Source organism: Thalassophryne amazonica, chromosome 5 (assembly GCF_902500255.1).
Source record: "Thalassophryne amazonica chromosome 5, fThaAma1.1, whole genome shotgun sequence".
Lineage (NCBI taxonomy): Eukaryota > Metazoa > Chordata > Actinopteri > Batrachoidiformes > Batrachoididae > Thalassophryne > Thalassophryne amazonica.
In genome coordinates, this window is record NC_047107.1 from 83,520,655 (window position 1) to 83,548,633 (window position 27,979).

General features: G+C 42.3%; 2 protein-coding genes across 3 annotated transcripts in view; one reads left to right on the forward strand and one right to left on the reverse strand.

Moving 5' to 3' along the window:
* Positions 1-2,925, forward strand: part of si:dkey-178e17.3 (somatomedin-B and thrombospondin type-1 domain-containing protein) — a 58,231-nt gene extending 55,306 nt beyond the window's left edge. For both annotated transcript variants that reach the window (XM_034170730.1, XM_034170731.1), the window contains exon 5: positions 2,550-2,925. In XM_034170730.1, the coding sequence (XP_034026621.1) occupies positions 2,550-2,655 (106 nt within the window). In that variant the 3' untranslated portion in view covers positions 2,656-2,925. The remainder of the gene's footprint in view (positions 1-2,549) is intronic.
* An 11,748-nt stretch (positions 2,926-14,673) lies between these two features.
* Positions 14,674-27,979, reverse strand: part of snap29 (synaptosome associated protein 29) — a 25,739-nt gene continuing 12,433 nt past the window's right edge. The window contains exons 2-6 of the mRNA XM_034170732.1: positions 21,700-21,936; positions 21,423-21,616; positions 16,999-17,084; positions 16,797-16,901; positions 14,674-14,855 (exon numbers count right to left, since the gene is read on the reverse strand). Coding sequence (XP_034026623.1) covers positions 14,698-14,855; positions 16,797-16,901; positions 16,999-17,084; positions 21,423-21,616; positions 21,700-21,936 — 780 coding nt within the window. The 3' untranslated portion in view covers positions 14,674-14,697. The remainder of the gene's footprint in view (positions 14,856-16,796; positions 16,902-16,998; positions 17,085-21,422; positions 21,617-21,699; positions 21,937-27,979) is intronic.

Consider the following 27,979-nt stretch of genomic DNA (forward strand, 5'->3'; position numbering starts at 1 on the left):
AATGGACCATCAGACGGTCAAAGAGCTTTACAGTAATGCCTCACATTCACCGGTGATGGTCTGGTGACCAGAATTCAAACCCCAGCCTGACCGATAAATTACTAAGGACCCTTGGTCAAGGTCCTTAATCCCATACTTTCTCCCGGTGTGTAGTGAGACCCTTGCATGGCAGCAACCTGACATCGGTGTGTGAGTGTGTCTGTGTGAATGGGTGAATGTGAGGCATAATTGTAAAGCGCTTTGAGCATCTGATACAGATGGAAAAGCGATATATAAATGCAGTCCATTTACCATTTACCCCGATGTTCGAACGTTGGTCGAACTGGAACTTCAGAATGGTAAAATTCAGGTTAGATTAAACATTTCTGAAAGAGTTTTAGCATGAAGCCACCCATATCCTACAAGTGGTTCCACTTAAAAATTCCAACTAAACATTGACCAAAATGACACTTCAGAATGGTGAAATTCAAGGGGGATCTAAATTGATTATGCATTTGCAAATTTGAACTATGACCTTGAAAAGTGAACTCACTGTATTCTAGGACCCAATACACCACTTCCATGCATCAGGTTTAAATAAAGAATATACATTTTTCGGGTCAACATTGATCTTGACTGAACTTTTGAAGGTCAAGGTCGAAGGACAAGGTCAATCAGAAAGCGTTTCCCTAAGAGGAACAATATGAGTTTCTATGGTGAGTAGTTCAGAAGTTATGGGTGATTATGCAGTTTTCACTTTTTGTGTGACCTTGACCTTGAAACTTCAGCTATGAGCTTCAAAAATGAACACTTTATCCTAGGACTATATGAACCGTATGAACTAATTTTATGACAATAGAGGCAGAACTGTGCCTGTGAGACTGTTAACTAACCAACAAATGAACAAGCAACCAACCAAAAACCACAACTTCATTGGCAAAGGAATAATAATAATAATAATAATGAAATAAATAATGCCATTATAGAGACAAACGTAAAGCTACAGCGTGTCAAATTCAGGGGCGTTTATTTACAGCAGTGGAACATAGCCTTCATAACCATCTGTTCATGAGTGTAACATTACCTGTGAAAATGAATCAATGAGTTTTCGTAACTTTAGAATGAACCCTTTATAGTTACATTCCCCCACATGGAGGCCACCACGCTACACCACCATGTTGATACAGTAGCCCAAAAGGGACATACTTACACCGCCTTTCACATTTTGCAGCATGGCCAGAAGATTTAAGAAGAAAGAAGTGGAATCATTGGTTGCGCTCTCAAACATTGTCTGCTGGTTGAGATTGCAGGCTTAAAAAGCTTGAGAACCTTTACTACTGTGAAATGGAAGATCACACGTTATATCTCACAAGAGGAGGTGAGGGAGCATGAATACCTGTCACCAAAGAAACAAAAACATGAAGGGGAGCAAAATTGTGACCAGCTACGGCATAATGCAATCTGCAGTCTCACCACTAGATTTCATTAAATCCTACACACTGTAGCTTTAAGGGAACATAATGAATTTCAATTTATTTTCATTTATATAGTGCCAAATCACAACACGGTTGCCTCAAGGCGCTTCACATCAGTAAGGTCTAACCTTACTAACCCCCAGAGCAGCAGTGGTAAGGAAAAACTCCCTCTGAGGAAGAAACCTCAAGCAGACCAGACTCAAAGGGGTGACCCTTTGCTTGGGCCATGCTACAAACATAAATTACAAAGCAGTTCACAAAACGAACATACAGGAAATGTTGCCGGTGCACAGGACAGTTTCCAGAACAGATACCACACCCACTTCTGGATGGAGCCGCACCTCAAACAGAGAGAAAAGAAAAAAAAAGCAGAATCAAGCATCAGAAAGACAACAAATACAGTGTAACTTGTCAGCATTAAGCAACAAGAAAAACAGAAGAAATACTAAGGTGATCACCGGCCACTAGCCCTAAGCTTCACTAAAAGACCCAGAATTTAAAAGTTGAGGCTGCGGCATGCTCCGTTTCCTAATAAAATGAATTAAAAGAGTAAAAAGCATAGTAACATGTTATGCCAGTATGCTAGCCATATGAAAGGGAAAATAAGTGCGTCTTAAGTCTGGACTTGAAAGTCTCCACAGAATCTGATTGTTTTATTGATACAGGGAGATCATTCCACAGAACAGGGGCAGGATAAGAGAAAGCTCTATGACCCACAGACTTTTTATTCACCCTAGGGACATTAAATAGTCCTGCACCTTGAAAATGCAAAGCCCGGGCCAGTACGTAGGGTTTAATTAGGTCAGCTGGGTAGGGATGTGCCAGTCTGTGAACAATTTTATAGGCTAGTAGCAGAACCTTAAAATCTGATCTCACAGGGACAGGAAGCCAGTGAAGAGACGCTAAAATGGGTGTAATGTGGTCAAATTTTGTGCTTTGTGAAGCATCTATGGATAAATTTGTGATGATGTAATGCAGAAAGGAAATGGTTTTATATGTTGTGGTGTAACATAGCAAAAGCAATGATATGATAACACCCCTTTAACCACGATACATATCTGATATCCTCCTTTCTTCACTCCTTTTATTATTTAGAACCTTCTGGGCAGCGGCGTCCGTCCCCGGTTGTCACGGTTCGTGGATGCGAGAGTCTTCTTCAGATGCTTGCAGATGTCCTGTCTCCTCTTTTCTCTTTATATGAGTCAGAAAAACTCCAGACAGCCGAGTGCCTTCAAAACCTGCCAGACCTCTGCGATCCAGATTACTGGATGGTAGCTCAAGGAGATCAGCAGCATCCTGCCAATTTGTCCTTTCACCTCACACACTGTTCTGTATCCACATTCCTTAAACCTCCATCAATGCTTGTATTTAATCTCAGTTTTTATAGCCATCTACATGTCTCCAAAACACCGTAACCATTTGCATTTGTATCTCTGAATCACTGCTATCTACCTCCTTTAATACAAGTGAATTTGATCATGTATAAATATATATTATTGTACTTGATATATTTTCTACTTTGTTAATGTGTGATGTTGTATATGCATCCACCTACCTACATATCTATGTAGCCGTCAGTTTAATCACCAAACAGCAGTCAAGTTTACCACTGACAAAATCACCAGTGAGTTAAAGCCACAGTATGTAGGATATAGGGGTGTTTATTAGCAAAAATGGAATATAGCATTTGGGCAGCACGGTGGCTTAGTGGTTATCACTGTTGCCTCACAGTGAGAAGGTCATTGGTTTGATTCCTGCCCGTGGCCTTTCTGTGTGTGGAGTTTGCTTGTTCTCCCCGTGTTTGCGTGGGTTCCCTCCAGGTGCTCCGGCTTTCTCTCACATCCAAAGACGCGCAGGTTAGGTGGACTGGAAACTTTAAATTGTCCATAAGTGAGTGCGGGTGTGAATGTGTTTGTCTATATGTGGCCCTGTGACAGGCTGGGGTCCTGTCCAGGGTGTACCCCGCCTCATGCTCTATAACTGCTGGGCTAGGCTCCAGCCCCCCGCGACCCTTAATTGGAGTAAGCAGTTGAAGATGTGAGTGAGTGAGTGACGATCACATATAAGGTATTGCTTATCACGAGAGCGATGGATCCTCTTTACCAAAGAAGTAAAAATGTGATGGAAAACAAAACTGTGACTAATGCAATGTACAACCTCACCACAAGATGGCACTAAATCATACACACGGTAGCTTTAAATGTGCCAAAAACTGGTTTATCCAAGTTCTCTGAAGTCAACATGTTTATAATTTGGTGCCAATGATCAGTTTTTCCATCAAGACAATTTTATAGCAGTTAATTTAAATATGTGGCATAATAAACTGATTCTCAGGCACCAACCTTCCTTTTCTGTGTGTAGTTATTGATTTTATAAGGAATTTTAAAGAACTGTTATGTATTCAAATAGCTCAGTTAACCTTACATCACCCAAACACATACTTAAAGGGGTTCTATTGTGCAAAACCAAAGCTTTTGTTTTTTTTACATTTTACAGTTAAATATGGCTGTTAAACAATGCAAAAATCCCATAATTCTGTAACTGTGCACTCAGTAAGTAATTTAAACTAAATGTAGGCTTGAAACAGCATGTTGGAAACATCTGTCACACGATCTATAAGTGTATGTTCAGTGTGACACACCAACACACTGTGGGGAGACAGGCGGAGGGAGTAAAGCCCCTTTACTAAAAGCAGAGGAGGCGTGGCAAGTGGCAGCTCCTTCTTTTTTAAAGTGGCAGGCACAGAAAGATTTTTTTTTTCCCAACATGAACATGAAAATGATTTGATAGATTATATGAGGGAGGGTCTTTTTTGGTCTACAAAGTCTGTGTGTGTACTTAGGACACTTGCTGACCAATTGTAGTTTGTTGAAAACGTACGAGTATAATTATATATATATATATGTGTAATAATATGATTATAATAATATGATTCCTCATCATAGAAAATAACCTTTGCCCCTAGAAAGCTGTTTCTCCCATGTTTATGTTTCTGTATATATATTTAATTTACAATATTAAAATATCATGAGTGCAGCACAGCATATTCTGCACATTGTCCATTTAGTTAAAATAAAGTACGATGTCATTTCTCCTTCTCATCCTATTTTCTTATGTGTATATTTAATTACATCAAGCAGTCTTGTTGCATTAAGCACACCATGTGTTTTTTGTCTTCCTGATACAGGACACTATCTCCTCTGTGTGCTTCTGTTCTGCAGTTACAGCTGTGATGACACACAGTGCACTGATTACATGAGGGGCCAGTTTCCATGTTGAAAGGCGTGTTCTGTGAAACATACATGCCTTTATTGTATTCCTGCCATTTCTCATGTGATGTAAATGAGATCACATCGAGCAAAACTATAGCAAATGTGTATAATTACACGTTTATGTACGTGCTCTCTGACAAGTTGGTGTAATTAACTGCCACAAATAATATATACAGGCTAAATGAGTAGGAGTAATTTTATTTATTTATTTGATCTCCATTAGTTGTAGCAAGTACAGTACTCTTCCTGGAGTCAACCCAACATGGTGCTCACAGAACAGTATTTCCACCAGCCTTCACAACACAACACCACACCACTATACAAATATAAATAATAAAAACAGACACACACACACACACACTCACCTGCACACACATTGACATGACCCGGTTTATAGAGAAACCTTTGCCTCAGTATGGTTACTTACAGTTAATTCATTCTTGTCAAACGATTATCTACAAATAATTTCCTAGAATGGTCAATAAATCCAAATGTTAAATTCTAAGAAGATGCCTTTTCAAAAGGACTTTAAATTGATGTTTACTGGTTGCATTAATAATGTCCCTTGGCAAAGTGTTCCAACCAAACATTGCTCTATACTTTACTGCACTTGTTCCTTTATTTGTTTTCACTTTAGGTATTATAAATCTGCCCTCCACAGCATGTCTAGTATCATAATCATGTTCATTCTGACTGAACAATAATTCTTTAGAAAGTGCATTTGGAGATTTAGTTCTAAGAATACTCCTCCTCAAGTTCAATAATGAGGTTGTACATCTCTCTTTTACTTTAAGCCAGGACGGTGTATTATGCATCCAATTCACATCAGTTCTGAGTGGACACTGAAGTGCACATCGTGTGGCTCGGTTTTGGACTAGCTGCAGGGTATTTATGTGTGTTGTAGCAGCACAAGACCAAATCTCAGAGCAATAATCCAACTGTGACAGAACAAGAATTTTTATCACATCAGCAGTAATATTAGGAGGTAAGAGGTGGGAGCATTGTTGTATGGCTGGGGGGGCCTGGCTGCTGGTTTGTTTGCCTTTTGTGTTTCCTCCCAGGTGGCGTGCATTTGGGACTGAGTGGCTGTGTTGCTGAGGCTGTTAGGACTTCACCCTGATCACCTGCGACTCGTCAGGACTCACAGCTGAGGTGCATCTGGAGGGATTGGAGTATGTTGGCATTTAAGACTGAAGTGCACAGTGTGCATTTGCCAGAGACTCGACCTTGTGACCAGACGGGTGAGATTGTCGTCTTGGGAGCCATCTCATCAGCAGCGGACGCTGAGAATGTCCAGGTTTGATGCACGATCTGTGAAAGAGGAGAGGGTGAGGTCTCACGCTCGTCAGCACACTTCCTGAGGTACGTTGGATTTTGTGACTAACAGTTATACAGTCAGTAAATGTGGTGTCCCTCACACCTTATTGTATTGAGCTGTATGTTAGTCATGTATCAGCTTCCACTGCGGTGGTGATTTGTGAACGGGATGTTCCATGCCTGCAGGTTGGAAGCTGATCAGTAATCAAGCCAGGAAGTGTTTGCTGTTTGTACACCTTTAAGTGTTCTGTGTGTAGAGTGTGGACTCACATAATGGTTCCTTCTTTCACAGACTCGGTTGTTGCGGCCACCTGGGGGGTGTCGGCGGGGTCCTTGGGTCCGAAACAGCTTCTGGCTCCGGACCATTAGCGCTGCTGGGAGCGCACCACGCCAGACCGCACTTTTTATTATTATTATGATCACTGTTATGTATTAAATTCAGTTAGCCTTTGTACCGTGCTCTGCTTATTTCATACTGGGTCCTTCAAACGCTGGTCGGTTCTCCGAGCTGCGTCCGACACATAACAAGCATCTTCTCACCATTGAAAGACCCCTGCCCATCATGCGTACTGCTCTACTAATGTGTTTAGACCTTGATAGTTCAGAGTCAATTTCAACTCCAAGCAATCTGGTCTTGTTTAGCTGTTCAACAGTTACATCTTTAACAGCAAGCCTCAGCTTGGGTTCGGTCAGCAACATACGTTTGATTCCAAAAACAATACTTTTTGTCTTGCCAATATTTAGAACTAGCTTGTTTGTGACCCACTCCAACACAGATGTAAGAGCTTCACTAAGAACAATTCTGAGTTCTTGGACATTAGTGTGTGATGAATAAATAGTTGAGTCATCAGCATACATTGATATTTTGGCTTTCTCCAAGACTAACAGCAAGTCATTTGTATATATAGAAAACAGATGTGCCGCTGAGTAATGACCTTGCTCAGCAGCACATCAGCAGTGGTAATGGGTCAGTTAAGTGGTCACATTTCCCGAGCCTACAGCCTCAAAGGCTGCTTCTCAGGATAAAAATACCAAATGTGGATTACATTAGATCAGTTAGAGTGAGAATTGTCTCACTCTAACACATTGTCTCAGCTTTCAGCATAAAAAGGACAAATTTCCTAAATTAGCAACTTTCTCAAGTTGAGTGAGATATATTTACTGAAAAGTATTTCAATTTTTATCACATTCAGGTGTGCATCCAGGAAGCCGTAACCACCTCTATGCCATCTCATGGAACAGATTCATTTATTTTTGGTCAATTGTTATTAACCAATGAAAATGCTTTGCAATTATCAGGCACAGGCAAAATTGAGTCAGTGAGTGAGTCTGCAAAATCAGTAACACCAAGCGGAGTGCTGGCACCAGAGTTTGACCTCACCGTCCTGCTGTCCATGTACCTGTTGTGTTTGTTTTGTTGTTAGTCTTCACGCTGGTCTACTATGGTCTTGCTGCTCGCTGGCTGTTTGACCGTCATGCTCTGATAAATAGCTGAGCTTCTATGGACAACCACGGTGCACTGTGTTCTTCTTTTGGTGATGTGCCCTTTCGATGGCTGTCATTTGTGCCGTTAGCCGGCAATGCTCGCACCAATCAGTGCTATCTCCGTGGATGCAGACGGGGGAGGCAGTGAAGAGCTGGAGTTCAGGTAAAGCTGAGGCTGCTCTGGAAACGTGGAGTTGTGGGAGAACATTGTTCCCTTTTGGTCAACCTGCTGTCTCCAGACATTTGAACATATTTATTTATTTGCTTATTTGACAGGGACAATGCAATCAAACATAGTACAAACAAACATTTGCAGCTCATGTGATGCACAAAGAGTTTATAGCTAATGCTAATTCACAACATCTGTCCCTGGACGTATGGCCCTTGTCCTTCACTAGATCATCATGGAAGGACTTGGTATCTCTGTCAGCTGTTTTTCCTGGCTTTCCCGTAGCTGTAATGGCCTCCCCGCTGGCTGTGACACTAAGTACATGGGTGGGCATCTTTGGGTCAGCCCTAGATTGGTTATCGTCCTATCTCTCTAACAGGAGTTTCTCAGTAGCTGCAGATAAATATACATCGTACTCTTCTGCCATTTTGTCCTGTGGTGTGCCCCAAGATTCCATTCTGGGAACTATTTGCATTGTATTTGCTCCACCTTGGACACATGTTGAGTTCTTTTTGTCTCATATAATTTTTATGCAGATGATATCCAGCTGTACATCACGTTTACTACTCAAAATGGTACTAAGGTATCTGTCCTTCAAAATACTGTTAATGTCATAAAAAAATCGGATGGCTAATTGTCACTTAATACAGGAAAAAACTGAAGTTCTTGTTTGTGCCCCTGAGGAGTTCCCTCACCTATAGGCTCCCTGTGCTCTTTTGTTCACTCAGCAGTCAGAAAGCTGGATGTTACATTTCACCAAGATCTGAATTTTGACACACACGTTACCCGTCTTGCTTCTTCCATTTATGGAACATTGCCCTCCTTAGAAATATTGTCTCAAGCTGAGCTAGAAATAGTCATCCATGCTTTATTTCATTACTTCTCAGCTACTGTAATTCGCTGTTCCCTAGCCTCAGTAAGTCTTTTCTGGATCACTTACAAATGGCCCAGAGTGCAACTTCAAAGCTTCTTACAAGGTCATCGAAGAGGTCTCACGCTCACGTAACACCTGTTCTGTCCTCTTTGCATTGGCTCCCCATTCAATCCAGACTGTAATTTAAAATACTGGTAATGACTTTTAGGCAGCACAGTGGCTTAGTGGTTAGCACTGTTGCCTCATAGCAAAAAGGTCATGGGATTGATTCCCACCTGTGGTCTTTCTGTGTGAAGTTTGCATGTTATCCCTGTGTTCAAGTTATAAACTCAGGTCTCGCAGCACAGTGGCTTAGTGTGCACTTAGCACCTTTACCTCACAGTAAGATTGTGGGATTGTTTCCCAACTGGTCCTTTCTGTATGGAGCTTGCATGCTATCCCAGTGTTTGTGTGGGTTCTCTCTGGGGGCTCTGGCTTCCTCCTACATCCAAAGACATGCAGGTTAGGTGAACTGGAAACTCTAAATTGTCCATAGGTGTGTGTACAGATGTGTATTTTTTTTTGTCTATTTGGCCCTGTGACAGACTGGCATTCTGTCCAGGGTGTACCCTGCCTCTTGCTCTATGGCTGCTGGGATAGGCTCCAGCCCCCACGATCTTATCTTGGATAAGTGGTTGAAGGTGGGTGTGTGTGATGACTTTTAGAGTTCTGCATGGTCAAATTCTGCATGAGTGAACTCTTGCACCCTTATGTAACAAGCAGGTGTCTGAGGTCCTCGTACCAGAACCTGTTGGCTGTACCTAGGTCAAGGCTGAAGACCAAAGGAGACTGCTCATTTGAGGTTGTGGCTTCCAAACTGTGGAATGCAGTGTCACTACATCTACGTTCTGTGGACTCTGTTGGAACTTTTTAAAAGAGAAGCTCAAGGCCCACTCATACAGGCTTGCTTTTAACTAGTTTTATGTTACTGTTTTAATTTCTGTGCTTCGGTTGTATTTTTTCACTGTAAAGCAATTTGTGATTTTATCTTGAAAGGTGTATTTACTTACATACTTCCATATATTTGCATATGCACCACTGAAATTTTGGAGGTGAGGAGGAGTGAACGTCCCAATTTGCGCCATTTTTTAAATGTCATTTGATGTTATTTTCTATTTTAGTTTAAATAAGAACATTGTCAGAGCAGGACATGTCTGGACTTGTTCAGGGAGGCACATGTAAAGCAGGCCTTTTGTTTGCAAGCGAGATAGTTTGCTTTTCCCGTCAGTGGCGTAGTTGTAGAGCTGCTCATTGCGGCATTGTTTCCTTTAAATACGCCAAAAATACACGCATACTCAGCTTTTAACAGTGTTCGTTCATACTCGCAGCTGCATGTGTTCGCGTTTTCAAGTGTGCACAGTCGCGTGTGCCATGCTGCACCAGTTTCAGTGCTATTTTCTGCCTCTGTGGAAGTGCGCTCTGTTCTCTACTGCATGGTGTGGTACGGCTCAAAAACAGTCATTTAGCATTATTATTATTATTATATTTTTTTTGTCTTGGTGGATCACTTTCATTGTGTCCAGATGCTGCTGAGTCTGGCTGTGGTAAAGGCTGCCCTGAACGAAATACTGTGACTCGTTAAACTGGGAGAGAGCGCTTTTACTGATAGCGCGTGCGGTCTCCCTCTCTCTCTCTGTGTGTGTCAGAGAGAGAGAGAGAGAGAGACCACTTTTATTTTAAGGATAGCGCGCGCGGTCTCTCTCTCTCTGTGTGGCACGAGAGCGCTTTTATGAAACGATGCAACAGTGAACAGTCCTCATATAATGAGTCCAGTATGATAAAGTGAAGCAATGATCTTGCAGTATTTATAGCTCCAGAAGAACAACAGGGAGATGTGAAGTGGCGTAAAGTACCGTGTACTCGCGTGAAGGCCCCATGCTGTGCTGCACGCTGAAGAAAATTAAACGTTTAATTTCTTCCGTCCTACGCGCGTAGCCCTGAACATACTGCTGCGTATTGATAAAAAAAAACTCCTCGTGAAGTGGGCATAGAGCTGCTCATTACAGCGTAGACGATACGCTGTAATGAGCAGCTCTACGAATACGCCACTGTGACGGGCTGGCTACTGTTGCTTGAATAGAACAGAATTCAGATCCAACATCCAGTCTTCATCCTTTGTACACTCATGGATATTTAGAGCCAGTTGAACACCACCTCCTCCACAAACCCCACCAGCCAACCTCTCCCATTTCTCTGCACTCCTCTCTCCATCGTAGTGCACCTCCCTATCAAACTCTCCTCGGTCAGCACAACTCTTTATTTTCTCTAACGACAACAGTGGCGAAAGAGTGCCGTCAGCCGCAATGCTGTGATGCTGGCCACTCTACCCCCTGCTACTAACCCACTTTCCAAAGGGCAGGAAGGCCCGTCTCTGGCCCAGTGCCTGATGGGCTTCAACAGCAGTGTGTTCTGGGATTACACTCGCTGAAAAGGGAGGTGGGATTGGGTAAGGCGGGGGCAGAATTCCAGCTTTGACGGCCTTTGTCACAGCTGCCATTGTTTGCGTTTAGCAAGACAGCTGTCCCGTTAGCTCCCGTGAACAGCATGAAGGGAGCGGAATTGGGAGTGACTTCCGTTTACGGGTGGTGTCACCTCCACCTGCAGCAATGATCTTTACGTTTGAGACTGTTACGTTCATTAATGCACTATATTTACATCACATGAGGCATTACATTTGTCATACAGTAAAACCTACATAGATCGCTGAACAAAATCTCAAGATTTTCAGAGACAAACATGCCATTATGTAGCCAATAGTGTTACAGTCTGGGGCTGCAGCTAAAAATGACAGGGCCATTATAAGAAGGGTGCTCTGGTTTGGGTACTGGTCCGACACTGCAGTACACCGATCAACACATCCTGTTTCTAGGCTTCTGATCTGCACCTGACTGCCATATCCAACTAGTGCACCACTACCATGGCTCACATATGATTGTTTAGCAGCAACTTTTTTTTTTTTTCCTTTTTGCTAATGCTTGTTCTGTCAAATGTTATGCCAGTTTTGTTGTTGTTAGAATGGCCACAGCAGATGGCCACCCACTCAGTTGGGTCTGCTTTAAGTTTCTTCCTGGAATCATGAAACACTGAATTTTTTCCTTCTTGCAACTGTCTCCAGTGTGCTTTCTCATGAAGTGAGGTTTACATCTTGTTTGACGTGCACTCATCATAATCATTTCATGCACAAATAACTCATTGCAAGAGCTCAATTTAACTTTGTTTGCAGGATTTCTGTCATTAAGTATTTGTAGCCCCAACTCGAAGTAAATTAAAATGCATGGATATGCTTTATGTGATGACAATCCTGTTGAAAAACAAATCAATCAAGTGCATCCAGTGAGTTATACGTTGGGGTTACAAATATTTGGACAAAAATCCTGCACAAAATTAAATTGAGCTCTTGCAATGAGTTATACGAGTACGACTTATTTAACACTGCATAAACTGACCTGAGTTGCATGTCTGCTTTTTGTGGAGGTCATGGTTCTGTTCTGATGTGCACTGAGCAGGTTTGAGGCAGAGTGTGAAGCGACTGGGATGAGAATCAGCATCTCCAAATCTGAGATCATGGCCCTCTCTGGATCAGGTCAGTTATTGCTCCAACTGGGAGCATCTTGGGGTCTTGCCCACAAGTGGGGGTAAGTTGGAGTGTAGGATCGATAGACGGATTAGGGTAGCATCTGATCCTGCAATGGACCATTGTTGTGATAAAGGGGCTGAACAGAAGGCAAAGTTCCCAATTATCCAGTGAATTTCCACTCCTTACCTATATTCATGAACTTTGGGTAACGACAAATAAGCTGGTGGATATAAGTGACAGAAATGAGCTTCCTTCGACAGGTATCTGGGCTTACACTCCTGGACAGGGTGAGAAGCTAAGTTATCTGGGAGGGCCTTGAAGTCCACTGCTTCAGGATCCCCTGGGATGAGTTATGGGACTTGGTGAAGGTTAGAGAAGTGTGGAATGAGCTGTTTTGTCTGCTGCATACTGTGACCCAGACCCAGACACGCGGCAGAAAAGTAATGAGTGAACTGAGGCTTTTGACAGAGGTCCACTTTCTTTCACACTCTGCTATTCCAGCCCTTTTGTGACACACAGCCCCTTACATTCAATACTGGACTTCATGCACTTTTTTTTATTTTTGTCATGAATTGTCTGATCATATCAGTGGATAAGGAGCTGGCCGGGGTTCAAATCCTGCTCCTGGTTCTTAAACAAAATCTCCACAGTCACAGTCCAATTAGCTGTAGTGACTGGCCTTGGCTGGGGAAGTAACCTGCATACCAGTCTTATCCACTTCATGCTACAGACACTGGAGATAAGTGCAAGCGGACCTCAGGGCCTATACAGGACACTGGTTGGCTCATATAGTCACTTCAACTGGTCATGTGCTGTTCGAACCTGGTTAAGTGGGACTATATATGAAATCCCATGGGAAATACAGTCCAAGCTGAAAGAAATTAGACATTTTCAAAATATGTGATTCCAGGGCCTAAGTAGCTAAGCCGTAGATTTGCCCATCTGTACCGATCCAGTGATGCAGATTGTGTGCTTGTTTGATGCTTCTGCAGGAGCAGCTGGTCCAACAGAGAACAATGGTAATGACAACATTTGAGGAATAAAACCACCGATACAGAACCAGTGCACATAAATCCTGTGATCATTTTAAAAACCAAAATCAAACCATCATAAGGTCAAAAGCTCCACAGACGGGCTAAAACAAAAGTTCCATAAGACGAGCGTTGACCCCTACTTTGAAGCAGACCATTTTCAGCTCTAACAAATGCAGTCTGAGGATAATGTAAAAACACATTTACACACGTTACTCTGTGGCCGTTATAAAACTTTATGGAGGCGGCACCCACCTTGAATGTGAACATACAGTTATGACTGCTCCTGGAAGCTGCACATTCAAAACTCTGGCGCCACCACATGGTGTTCGACTTCACTCACTATATGCACCCCTGATAGGTTTTTGATATTTCTCAGAATATATCAGAGAGATGCAAAAGAGAAAGCTGAAACTCAGCACAGAAAATTTTCTTATGAGTTTTGCTTCATATGAGGACAAATCATCCAGTTCACAAGTTGAACTTCAGGGGAAATATAGCTTTAGTTCTTACAATGTTTCTATTTACAGCAAATTTCCTTATTTTAAATTTCCTTAATTTCCTTCCATATTCAAAAAACACCCACAAGAAAACACAAAAATTTATTTTCCGAAGAACAGAAAAAGCAACATTAAAATATGTAAATCAAAGAAAATCACATTCTGAAAATGATATGCAACAGCAGAAAGTGGTGTGGCACAGAACCAAAAAAAAAAAACCCACTATCTGCCTGTACAAACAGAAGAGAGATAAGGAAAAAGTGATTTCACCTGGAATTCCAAGAGCTAAAATGTGCCAAAAGTCAACATTATCAATAACATGAATGTACATGCATTCCAGTTTAGGATATTTTCATGCCCTCAAGCAGGAAGCTCCCACTAATGGACATACTGAACCACTTTTCTGTTCAAGCCGAATGCTGGCAGAGGTCACCGCACTTCTGTGGGGTGCTGAGATTGAATCATTGTCTAATTCCCAGAACAAAGTAAATGTGACTAGCTTGTGTTATAGCAGAAGTGCTTCTTTAAGATTTTAACTGTGAGACTTTGTGGGCACTGCGACAGACAGACTGGCATCCTGTCTGGGGTGTGTCCTGCCTTACTGACTGCTGGGATAGGTTTCAGCCCCCATGACCCAATCTTGCATAAATGGTTGAAGATGAGTGTGAGTGACATTTAGTGGACTTCATTGTACACAGAACAGCCTTCCTTTCTTCACATGGAATACTGCAGTACTTCTGAGACACATGTCTTTTTAAACAGGCCCCAGAGGACTACAGACAAGCCTGAAAGAATAACCAATTAGCTACACGGGAAGAAACAAAAATGTGAATAAGCAATAGTGCTCAGTTGTTTATCTGGCAGATTCCTGTTTAGTAAACTGACAGAACAAGCACACTGAAAGAGGGCCGGGTGGAAAGCCAGGCGAGCGTGTACATAGTTTGTCATCTCTTCGTTTTCACTGACTGCTTTTGTTTTATTACAGGTTTTTGATCTGTTGGTTTGTGTGCTGGATTTTCCCATCCATCTTGTCAACTTTATTGAGCAGATTCTTAACAGAGGAATCCTGACTGTCAATCTCAGTCTGGAGACCCAGTCCGAGGTTCTTCAGTCTTCTTAGACCTTCCGACATCTCATCTACAGTCACACACAAACACAAAATTCAATTCAGCTATGCAGGTTTTAGTTACAGAGAGGAAAATAAGTATTTGAACACCCTGTGATTTTGCAAGTTCTCCAACTTAGAAATCATGGAGGGGTCTGAAATTTTCATCTTAGGTGCATGTCCACTGTGAGAGACGTAATCTAAAAAAAAAAACAAAGAAACAACAAATTTAATAATTTATTTGTATGTTACTGCTGCAAATAAGTATTTGAACACCTGTGAAAATCAATGTTAATATTTGGTACAGTAGCCTTTGTTTGCAATTACAGAGGCCAAACGTTTCCTGTAGTTTTTCACCAGGTTTGCGCACACTGCAGCAGGGATTTTGGTCCACTCCTCCATACAGATCTTCTCTAGATCTTTCAGGTTTGGAGTTTCAGCTCCCTCCAAAGATTTTCTATTGAGTTCAGGTCTGGAGACTGGCCAGGCCACTCCAGGACCTTGGAATGCTTCTTATGGAGCCCCTCCTTAGTTCCCCTAGCTGTGTGTTTGGGATCATTGTCATGCTGGAAGACCCAGCCATGACCCATCTTCAATGCTCTTACTGAGGGAAGGAGGTTGTTTGCCAAAATCTAGCAATACATGACCCCATCCATCCTCCCTTCAATACGGTGCAGTCGTCCTGTCCACTCTGCAGAAGAGCACCCCCAGAGTATGATGTTTCCACCCCCATGCTTCACTGTTGGGATGGTTTTCTTGGGGTCGTTCTCATCTTCTAAACATGGTAAGTGAAGTTGATTCCAAAAAGCTCTATTCTGGTCTCATCTGACCACACGACCTTCTGTCATCAGCTGTCATTCACTAAAATAGTTGAAATAGTTATTTGCAGCAGTAACATACAAATAAATTATTATTATTATTATTTTTTTATAATTTATTTGGAGTGGACCAAAATCCCTGCTGCAGTGTGCAAACCTGGTGAAAAACTACAGGAAACGTTTGGCCTCTGTAATTGCAAACAAAGGCTACTGTACCAAATATTAACATTGATTTTCACAGGTGTTCAAATACTTATTTGCAGCAGTAACATACAAATAAATTATAAAAAAAAAAAAATATCATACTTTGTGGTTTCCAGGTTTTTTTTTTTAGATTATGTCTCTCACAGTGGACATGCACCTAAGATGAAAATTTCAGACCCCTCAATGATTTCTAAGTGGGAGAACTTGCAAAACCGCAGGGTGTTCAAATACTTATTTTCCTCACTGTATTCAAATCTCCAATTTTGAACCACACTGTAAATTTTAATTCCCACACAAAACCATTTTAGCACTTAAGCAACAAGCCATTGGATATGTGCTGCTGTTGCATTGTCACATGCATAACACCACAGAACCACCTTAGGTACTGAATGGTAACCACCCAGGCAGACAACCAAGTCCATCCCCAAATTGTCATCAAAAGTAACCATTTATTTGCTATAGCCATGTGAAGTGTGACGTCCCCTTGGCCTTCTCCAGCCATTGAGGTCCTCCACACTGAGACACCCATTTGCTGGATCTTACCCAGAGAAACACACCACATTGCCAAAATGTTAAAGTTGACAGTCACGCATAATGCAAGTGATACTTCTCATCTCAGTCTGCCTTAGTAACTGCTTATTTGACACAAAGTCATTTCAGCAGTACTCAAGGACCCTCCAAAGCACTAATTAGAATTAAAACAAACAAAACAACTCCCCTCCCACCTCCACAATGGCAGTGCCTTACACACCAAAGCCAGTTATAAATTTAAAATTACCATGAAATTAACACTGGGTTATGTGGACAAATATTCATCAATTTCTACCGAGGTAACGCCTCCACCTCAACCTTGGGACAGATACACTGTCTCCACAAAGACCCTCATGTGACTGTGGAGAAAAGATGTATAGGAAGATGGTCCTTTAAAGTAATGAAGAACATTATAGTTACCCAAGTTGTTGTCCAATGTCTGGTGAGCTGCCTTAAGTTGCTTGTTCTGAGAGTATCCATTCTGTTTAGATGAACCATCATACGTGCTCTCAGCAGCTCCAAAGCCTACAACATCCAAACGAATGGTTGGAACAAGTTCTCAATAAGTTCAGGCTAGATGAAAGGTGGGTTTGTTTTCTTTTTGCCATCCCTAAACATTTACCTTCTGCTTCCAATCTTCTCAGATTAGGGTGGCTGGCTTGGTACTTCTCATTGAATTCTCTTCTATTGGACAAGGCATCTTGTAGTCTGAAAATCCAGGTGAATGTCACACAGGTACAGTTTAAATTTAGTGAATGACAGCTGATGACAATTTGTAATGTAATTACATCCCAAAAATCAATTTTACCTCCATGAACTTTCATTCTGACAGGATTTTAATCCAGTGTTTAAGTACAACTTTAGCCCAGTTGTAATTACCACAGTTGTAATAGTTGTAATTACCACAAAGATACTGAATTTGAGTCATTATAATTGCTTTATGTGCCATAGAATCAGGAACAAAAACTTTGCAACATCAGATGTACCATCACATCCACAAGTTGTTTCTAGATAAGTAGAAAATCCCATAAAATTTGCAATTCAAGACCATCCGTCTTGAGCTATTGGAGGCATGTCTTCTTAAACAATATTTACTGAAGAATCAGAATAGCCTTTATTTGCCAAGTATTTTCCAAGAATACGAGGAACGTGACTGGTTGAACTGTACTCTTTCTGTACAAGCATGTATAAATATACACTACCAATTCACAACAAAAAATGTGCAAATAAAATATGCAATAAAAAATGTGTGCAAAGGAGAAACAGACAAAGAAAGATTGAGTTGTACATGAGGTATATGAATTAGTGAGTTTTTTTGGCAGGAAACATGGCGTTGGAAACTGCAACAACGGGTGCTTACTGTTAAGAGTTTTGCGCAGAACAGCAGTTCACCATCACTAACACCATTTTTCAACAAAAGAAGTCTGAAGACAACTTGGATGCATCCTCGGTCCAAACACTGGCACCTCATAGATTACGTTCTAGTGCACTAGAGAGACCTAAAAGACGTCTCGCACACCAGAGTGATGTCTAGTGCAGAGTGTCACACTGACCACCATCTCGTTCACTGCAAACTCAGTCTCCACTTCAAACCCAAAGCAAAGAGAAGAGGTGCTCCATGCAAGAAACTCAAGTTCAACAGTTTACAGTCAGCTGAACTGAAAGCAGACTTCCAGGCAAACGTACAGTCTCAGTTTGGGGATTACAGCTGTCCAACAAATCCCTCCTTCGAAGAGCTTTGGGAATACCTGAAAACTTCTATTCTGCAGCCTTCTTCAGAAGTTCTTGGGTTGTCTACCAAGAAGAACAGAGACTGGTTTGACGAGAACGACCAGGAGATACAGGAACTGCTGGTGAAGAAGAGATCCACACACCAGGCCCATCTAGCTCAACCGTCTTGTCCTCAGAGGAAAGCTGCCTTCCGCCTGTCATGCAGCAATATCCAACACAAGTTTTGTGAGATCCAGAACAAGTGGTGGAGCAACCTCGCAGAGAGAACTCAGCTTTACACAGACACTGGTGACTACAGAGGGGTTTACAAAGCTTTAAAGGTAGTGTATGGCCCTTCTTACCAGGTCCAGTGTCCTTTGTGCAGCGCAGACGGTCAAACACTTCTCACGGACAAGGCATCCATCTTGAGCCGCTGGTCAGAACATTTTCAGATGCTCTTCGGTGTTGACTGCTCGGTCCAAGGCACAGCAATTCTTCGCTGACTGAAATAGACGTAGCACTGACTCTTGTAGAGAGATCTTGAAGAGATCATAAAGGCCATAGAACACCTGAGGATGGGCAAGGCAGAAAGAGTTGATGGAATCACCTCGAGAGATCTGGAAGCATGTGGGCCCAGTGCTACAAGGCAAACTCCTTGAGCTCTTCAACTGTTGCTGGGAACAGGGCAAGCTACCTGAGGATCTCTGAGATGCAGTCATCATCACACTGTACAAAACAAGGTGAAGTCTGTTCCAATTACCGCGGGATTACACTGCTATCCATCGCAGGCAAGATCTTAGCCAGGGTGTTTAGACTGATACCCACAATTGCAGAAGAACACCTCCCAGGGAGCCAGTGCAGCTTCAGAGCCACCAGGAGCACTACTGACATGGTATTCGTTTTTCGTCAGCTCCAGGAGAAGTGTAGAGAGCAGAATAAGGGTCTATGTCACGTTTGTCAACTTTACCAAAGTATTTGACACTGTGAGCAGGAAAGGTCTGTGGCAGAACTTGGAAAGACTCAGATGTCCCCCAAAGTTCCTCAGCATGGTCATCCAGCTGTACGAAGACCAGCGTGGTGAAGTCAGGCACAGCAAAGCCCTCTCTGAGCCATTTCCAATTTTAAACTGTGTCAAGCAGGGCTGCGTCCTTGCACCAACACTTTTTTCCATCTTCAGCATGATGATGTCCTTGAAGACCTTGATGACGACGATGGCGTCTAGATCTGTTATCACACAGATGGCAGCCTGTTTAACCTGAGGCGACTACAGGCCCACACAAAGATGAGGGAGCAACTAATCAAAGCTGCTTTTTGCCGACGATGCAGCCCTTCTTGCCCGTACGGAGTTGGCTCTGCAGCGTATCACATCATGCTTCACAGAGGCTGCACAGCTCTTTGGTCTGTAAATCAGCCTGAAGAAGACAGAAGTACTACATCACCCTGCACCCCAGGAGGAGCATCATGCTCATCACATTACCATCGGCCAGTCAGAGCTGAAACCAACAGTTCAGCTATCTGGGGTGCACCATCATCTCTGATGCCAAGATGAACAAGGAAATCGACTGCAGACTAGCAAAGGCAAACAGTGCATTTGGAAGACTCTACAAGCGAGTCTGGAACAACAAACATCTGAAGAAAGCCACCAAAATCAGCGTGGACCGAGCAGTCATTGTGACCACACTCCTATACAGCTCTGAGTTGTGGGTCCTTTACAGTCAGCACCTGCGACTACTTGAGTGCTTCCATCAGCGCTACCTCCGTTCCATCCTGAGCATCCACATCACCAACACTGAAGTGCTGGAGCAGGCGGAGGCTAGCAGTATAGAGGTGATGCTACTGAAGTCCCAGCTCTGCTGGGCAGGGCATGTTTCCAGTATGGAGGATTACCACCCACCGCAACAGAGGGGCACTTAAGAAACGCTGTAACGACTGCTTAAAGAAGTCCCTCGTTGCCTGCAGTATAGAGGCGATGCTACTGAAGTCCCAGCTCTGCTGGGCAGGGCAGGTTTCCAGTATGGAGGATTACCACCCACCACAACAGAGGGGCACTTAAGAAACGCTGTAACGACTGCTTAAAGAAGTCCCTCGTTGCCTGCAACATCGAGCTCTGCCAGTGGTCCAGCACTGCTGCTGACCGTCAGGCCTGGTAGCATACCATCCATCAGTCCATCTCCTCCTTTGAGTACTCCCGTAGGGCTAACCTCGAGGAGGAGGAAGATGAAAGCTTGCCAGGCCACAAGATCACTAGCTCTTCCAGATCAGACCCTTGTTTGTAGCCGCTGTGGTCGAGTCTGCCTGTCACGCATCGGACTCGTGAGTCACCAACGACCCTGTATCCAAAGTGGACAGTCCCCTCCTTCTTAATCTTCGTTCGCAAAGTTAAGCCATGATGAAATTGTTCATCAGTGTGATGGCCTGTGGAAATAAACTGTTCCTGTGTCGTCGTTTCGACATACAGAGCTCTGTGATGTTGACCAGAGGGGAGGAGTTTAAACAATGTGTGTCCAGGGTGTGAGGGATCTGCAGAAATGTTACGAGCTTGCTTCCTGGTCCTGGACCGGTATAAGTCCTGGATGGAGGACAGGCTGGCTCCAATGATTTTTTTTTCTACAGACCTGACAGTTCGTTGAAGTCTGTGCCTGTCATGTTTGGAGGCAGAGGGAAACCAAACAGAAATGGAGATGCACAGGACAGACTGGATGATGGATCCGTAAAAGATGATGAGCAGTTTCTGGGCAGGTTGAACTTCGTGATCTGTCTGAGGAAGCACACCCTCTGCTGTGCCTTTTTCCTGATGGAGTCTATGTGGAAGGTCCACTTCAGATCCCGAGAGATGGTGGATCCCAGGAACCGAAAAGTGTCCACAGTAGACACGGTGTTGTTTGTGTGGGGGGTGTTTCTCCTGAAGACCACTATCATCTCCACTGTCTTGAGCGAGTTCAGGTCCAGGTTGTTCTGACCACACCAGAGGACCAACTGTTCCAGCCTCATCACCATCCTGGATGAGACCAATGATAGTGGTGTCTGTCATCTGCAAACATCAGGAGTTTAACTGTCTTACTTTACTATAAAATAATATGGCTATGATGGTGAAGTAGGTAGAAGCAGCATTCCCTTCAGCTGCAACTTGATGCAAAGGTTGGGGGAAATTACGATTTGCATGCACCCCATCCCCCCAAAAAAACCCACCCTCTTGTACTGCAACTCACTGTGTCGCAGTTCACTCAACTCTATAAATGGAGTTATACAAGACAGTCAAAACTTAAACAAGACAACTGTATTTGCAATAATATTAAAAGAAAAACTAATTGATTAAAGGAATAATATAACTCTTACTTGTCACTGGCGTGGTAGGCACTGGGTTGTTCAGGTGGTGGTTTAGTTTCATTCTTGCCTCTGAAGTAATTAACAAGACCGCCCCACATGCTCTTGATACCATTGATGTGCTTCTGGCTAGTTTTTAAATCATGCTCCATGTTATCCAACATCCTGTCTGTCCTCTTCAAGGCCTCACCCTGACGTATCAACTCCTAAAGAGGAAAGAGTGAGATAGTGTAGGCAATGTTATCAGTTTGCACTATTGTCCAAGATCCAATTAGGTTGACATACATACCTCTGCCGCGTCCACACCCATCTTCTCTGATTCATAAATGAGACCAAGAGAACGATAACTGCTGTCCATAGCAGACTGAGCAGTGCGCATCACTTCCTGCTGGAGGTACCTCTGCCTTCTCTCTGCGTCGGTCATTCCAATATCGTTTGGGTCATCACCAAACCCCCTACTTTTAGGGGCATACTCTTCCTCTTCATCATCATCAGCAAATGGGTTGTGGGATTTAGGGTATGCCATCTGTGATGTTGATGGAGACACAGGATATGGGGGGGGGGGGGGGGGGGGGGGGGTTAGAAAGTATTTTTTACAAAAAAAAAAAAAAAAAAAAATCCCCATCGTAGGTACACTTAAACTGTGAGGGATAGAATCTTTAAAAAAAATAAAATAAATAAATAAATCCAGAAAATCACATTTTATGCTTTTTAAATAATTAATTTGCATTTTATTGCATAAAATGTAGCCAGGCTGACAAAGAGTCAGAGCTCTATTGAGCTGAGTATTCCATTAACTTTAACTAGTAATGACTTCATGACTTTCTTTGCTAACAAAATTTTAACTATTAGAGAAAAAATTACTCATAACCATCCCAAAGACGTATCGTTATCTTTGGCTGCTTTCAGTGATGCCGGTATTTGGTTAGACTCTTTCTCTCCGATTGTTCTGTCTGAGTTATTCTCATTAGTTACTTCATCCAAACCATCAACATGTTTATTAGACCCCATTCCTACCAGGCTGCTCAAGGAAGCCCTACCATTATTTAATGCTTCGATCTTAAATATGATCAATCTATCTTTGTTAGTTGGCTATGTACCACAGGCTTTTAAGGTGGCAGTAATTAAACCATTACTTAAAAAGCCATCACTTGACCCAGCTATCTTAGCTAATTATAGGCCAATCTCCAACCTTCCTTTTCTCTCAAAAATTCTTGAAAGGGTAGTTGTAAAACAGCTAACTGATCATCTGCAGAGGAATGGTCTATTTGAAGAGTTTCAGTCAGGTTTTAGAATTCATCATAGTACAGAAACAGCATTAGTGAAGGTTACAAATGATCTTCTTATGGCCTCGGACAGTGGACTCATCTCTGTGCTTGTTCTGTTAGATCTCAGTGCTGCTTTTGATACTGTTGACCATAAAATTTTATTACAGAGATTAGAGCATGCCATAGGTATTAAAGGCACTGCGCTGCGGTGGTTTGAATCATATTTGTCTAATAGATTACAATTTGTTCATGTAAATGGGGAATCTTCTTCACAGACTAAAGTTAATTATGGAGTTCCACAAGGTTCTGTGCTAGGACCAATTTTATTCACTTTATACATGCTTCCCTTAGGCAGTATTATTAGACGGTATTGCTTAAATTTTCATTGTTACGCAGATGATACCCAGCTTTATCTATCCATGAAGCCAGAGGACACACACCAATTAGCTAAACTGCAGGATTGTCTTACAGACATAAAGACATGGATGACCTCTAATTTCCTGCTTTTAAACTCAGATAAAACTGAAGTTATTGTACTTGGCCCCACAAATCTTAGAAACATGGTGTCTAACCAGATCCTTACTCTGGATGGCATTACCCTGACCTCTAGTAATACTGTGAGAAATCTTGGAGTCATTTTTGATCAGGATATGTCATTCAAAGTGCATATTAAACAAATATGTAGGACTGCTTTTTTGCATTTACGCAATATCTCTAAAATCAGAAAGGTCTTGTCTCAGAGTGATGCTGAAAAACTAATTCATGCATTTATTTCCTCTAGGCTGGACTATTGTAATTCATTATTATCAGGTTGTCCTAAAAGTTCCCTAAAAAGCCTTCAGTTAATTCAAAATGCTGCAGCTAGAGTACTGACGGGGACTAGAAGGAGAGAGCATATCTCACCCATATTGGCCTCTCTTCATTGGCTTCCTGTTAATTCTAGAATAGAATTTAAAATTCTTCTTCTTACTTATAAGGTTTTGAATAATCAGGTCCCATCTTATCTTAGGGACCTCGTAGTACCATATTACCCCAATAGAGCGCTTCGCTCTCAGACTGCAGGCTTACTTGTAGTTCCTAGGGTTTGTAAGAGTAGAATGGGAGGCAGAGCCTTCAGCTTTCAGGCTCCTCTCCTGTGGAACCAGCTCCCAATTCAGATCAGGGAGACAGACACCCTCTCTACTTTTAAGATTAGGCTTAAAACTTTCCTTTTTGCTAAAGCTTATAGTTAGGGCTGGATCAGGTGACCCTGAACCATCCCTTAGTTATGCTGCTATAGACGTAGACTGCTGGGGGGTTCCCATGATGCACTGTTTCTTTTTCTTTTTGCTCTGTATGCACCACTCTGCATTTAATCATTAGTGATCGATCTCTGCTCCCCTCCACAGCATGTCTTTTTCCTGGTTCTCTCCCTCAGCCCCAACCAGTCCCAGCAGAAGACTGCCCCTCCCTGAGCCTGGTTCTGCTGGAGGTTTCTTCCTGTTAAAAGGGAGTTTTTCCTTCCCACTGTAGCCAAGTGCTTGCTCACAGGGGGTCGTTTTGACCGTTGGGGTTTTACATAATTATTGTATGGCCTTGCCTTACAATATAAAGCGCCTTGGGGCAACTGTTTGTTGTGATTTGGCGCTATATTAAAAAAATTGATTGATTGATTGATAAAATAAGTATTTGACCCCTACCAACCAGCAAGAATTCTGGCTCTCACAGACCTGTTAATTTTTCTTTAAGAAACCCTTTTATTCTATACTCTTACCTGTATGAACTTGTTGCCTGTATAAAAGACACCTGTTCACACAATCAATCACACTCCAACCTGTTCACCATGGCCATGACCAAAGAGCTGTCTAAGGACCTGCTCAAGACCTGCACAAGGCTGGGATGGACTACAGAACAACAGGCAAGCAACTTGGTAGAAGACAATAACTGTTATGATTATTTATTAGAAAGTGGAAGAAACACAAGATGACTGTCAATCTCCCTCGGTCTGGGATTCCATGCAAGATCTCACTTTGTGGGGTAAGGATGATTCTGAGAAAGCTCAGAACTACACAGGAGGACCTGGTCAATGACCTGAAGAGAGCTGGGACCACAGTCACAAAGATTACATTAGTAACACATGACGCTGTCATGGTTTAAAACCCTGCAGGGCAGCAAGGTACCCCCGCTCAAGCCAGCACATGTCCAGGCCCGTTTGAAGTTCACCAGTGACCATCTGGATGATTCAAAGGAGGCATGGGAGAAGGTCATGTGGTCAGATGAGACCAAAATAGAGCTTTTTGGAATCAACTCCAATTACCATGTTTAGAGGATGAGAACAACCCCAAGAAAACCATCCCAACTGTGAAACATGGGGGTGGAAACATCATACTCTAGGGGTGCTCTTCTGCAAAGGGGACAGGACGACTGCATCGTATTGAAAAGAGAATGGATGGGGTCATGTATTACGAGATTTTGGCAAACAACCTCCTTCCCTCAGTAAGAGCATTGAAGATGGGTCATGGCTGGGTCTTCCAGCATGACAATGACCCCAAACACACAGCCAGGGTAACTAAGGAGGGGCTCCGTAAGAAGCATTTCAAGGTCCTGGAGTGGCCTTGCCAGTCTCCAGACTGGAACTCAATAGAAAATCTTTGGAGGGAGCTGAAACTCGAACCTCAAAGATTTGGAGAAGATCTGTATGGAGGAGTGGACCAAAATCCCTGTTGCAGTGTGTGAAAACTTGGTCAAGAACTACAGGAAACGTCTGACCTCTGTAATGGCAGACAAATGTTTCTGTACCAATTGTTAAGCTCTGTTTTTCTAGGGGGTCAAATACTTATTTTATGCAATAAAATACAAATTAATTATTAAAAAAAAAAAATCATACAATGTGATTTACTGGATTTTTTTTAGATTCTGTCTCTCATAGCTGAAGTGTACCTACTAGGGACGGGTATTGAGAACCAGTTCCTTTCAGGTATCGTTAAGAAATTATTCGATCCACTGACATCAATAACCTTTTTACTTAACGATTCCCTTATTGGTCCTTCAGAGTGGCCGTTGTTTTTGGGGGTGTTTGTCAGGAAAATTATAATCTCTCTACATTGATTACAGAACCTGCAGCGGGTCTGTAATCAACTTTTCTGCAGTGCGGCTTTGCTTTGAACCTTGAACCAATCGAAGCGGTGATTCGCAGATTGAAGCAGTGCTTAGATCATTGCTTCGTTGATTAATTTTTTCTTTCGCTTTCCCCCACTAAAACCCTAAAGAGCATATGGCTGTGAGTATTATTTACCTTTTTTATGTTAAACCGACCTGTTATGGTCTTCTGAAACAGTTGATAGATGTATTTTATAACTTAAAACCGGGACCAATGTTAACACGTTAGCATGTCTATGGCATTTTCAATGTTAAAATTAGCATTAAGCAGTTGCAGCTGTCAAGCGTTTGTTGTCATAAAAGAGTCAAATGTATTACAAATTGTAATATTTTTTAAATTTATTTTTGCTTATATATTAATAATAATAGCAAGCACAACAATAATAGTAATAACTAATCTAATGATTATATACAATTTTAGAGAGAGACAAAAACAACCTGAATAAAAACAACAGAAAATATAAAACCAACTAACAATGAACATACATAAAGAAATAAACCATACATACATACAGAAATAAATGTTTCCTGTGAACACCTAGTGACTCTTACACCTCCATTTCATCCCTGTCTTATTTAAGTTTAATGACAGTTTGTTTCGGTCAAACCATATTTTCAATGTGTTAATTTCTTCAGTGATTTCCTCCAGAACTATCTGCCAAGCTAGAAAACTGCTGCATCCTAGTAAGAGCAGAATACTACTGGAATGAATCTGAATAAGGAAAGTTGTCTTTTTTCTCACTAAATGGATGCTGCACTCACTGCAGTTTATTGTCTGGAATAGTCCCAGATTGGATTTCAGAGCTTCTAGAATTCAAACATTTTTGTGTATGTGGTGTAATTTTGGGTTTAAGCTTTTTTTTGTTGTTGTTTTTCACCACTTTCATCCCTGAATATGTGAAATCGTGAGTCACTTTTGTGCGGATTAAAGTTACTAACAGGGACTCCTGTCTTGTTGCAAGAAAAACAAGAATCGTCCTCCGTTCTGTTCACACAGCTCCAAATGCTGTGCGGCTCTTTGCCGAGTCAACTCAGAACGATAGAATCCAGTCGGAATAAATAACTTCAAAGCAAAACACTGTTTTGTTTATTTTTATTTATGTCCAGACATCAAGGATACAGTGACCAATTTCTTATTTATTTACTTTAAGACTCAATGAAATACATAGAAAATCTGTAAAGCTTACTTTTAGTACAAAATTCACAAGCAGTATCGATAAGGGAATCGGATCGATAAGCAGAATCGATAATGGCATCGATGGATAAAATCTTATTAATACCCATCCCTAATACCTACGATAAAAATGACAGACCTCTCCATTCTTTGTAGGTGGGAAAACCTGCAAAACTGACAGGGGGTCAAATACTTATTTTCCCCACTGTGTATATACAGGCATCGACATTAACGCTTGTCCGATTGTCCGGGACAAGTGTAAAATGTGAACGGACAAGCAATATGCTCTAATCATTGTCCGACCGGACAAGTAACACTTTTTTTTGATTTAAAACGTTCATATTCTTTATTTTCATCGCTCGGAACCAAAATACCTGACCGCCGCCTTTTTGTTTTTTTTTATTTACATCACGTCTTGTGTCGCACCTCGCGCGAAAGCATCTTCGGTTTTTCCTGCCACTCTCCACGCAGCGGACAACCAGAAAACATGATATCAATGTGTGCACGAGACCAATGTATGGTGTGTGTGTGTTCGTAGTAGAGGCTGACATTTTTTCGGGAATCCCACGGGATGGGAGTCAACTTTGCTATTTATCACGTGACTGGGACGACATGGGATTAAAAATTCACGGAGCAGATGGAAGCGAGAACCAAGGTTTTAGGCAGCGAGCCGTCCTGGTGTCATTTGAGCAGTCAATTTTCGAAAAAGATGCTGAAAAAAAATTAGTGGGCGGCTTTGCTTAAAGCCGTCTAAAATTAAGACTGGGTCCGATTGCTGCAGCCATCTGTGTGTGTGTGTGCGCGAGTCGGCTAGCTGCGAGGAGGGGGGGGGGGGGGGAGGCGCGCTGAGCAAAGAGTGAAAAACACAAACTAAACTGTGGCACTGCCTTTATTTCTCTCTGGACTGTTCTGACGGTACGTCCTGCTCACACCGTGTGCGCGTGTCGGTGATATACTCAACAAAAATATAAACGCAACACTTTTGGTTT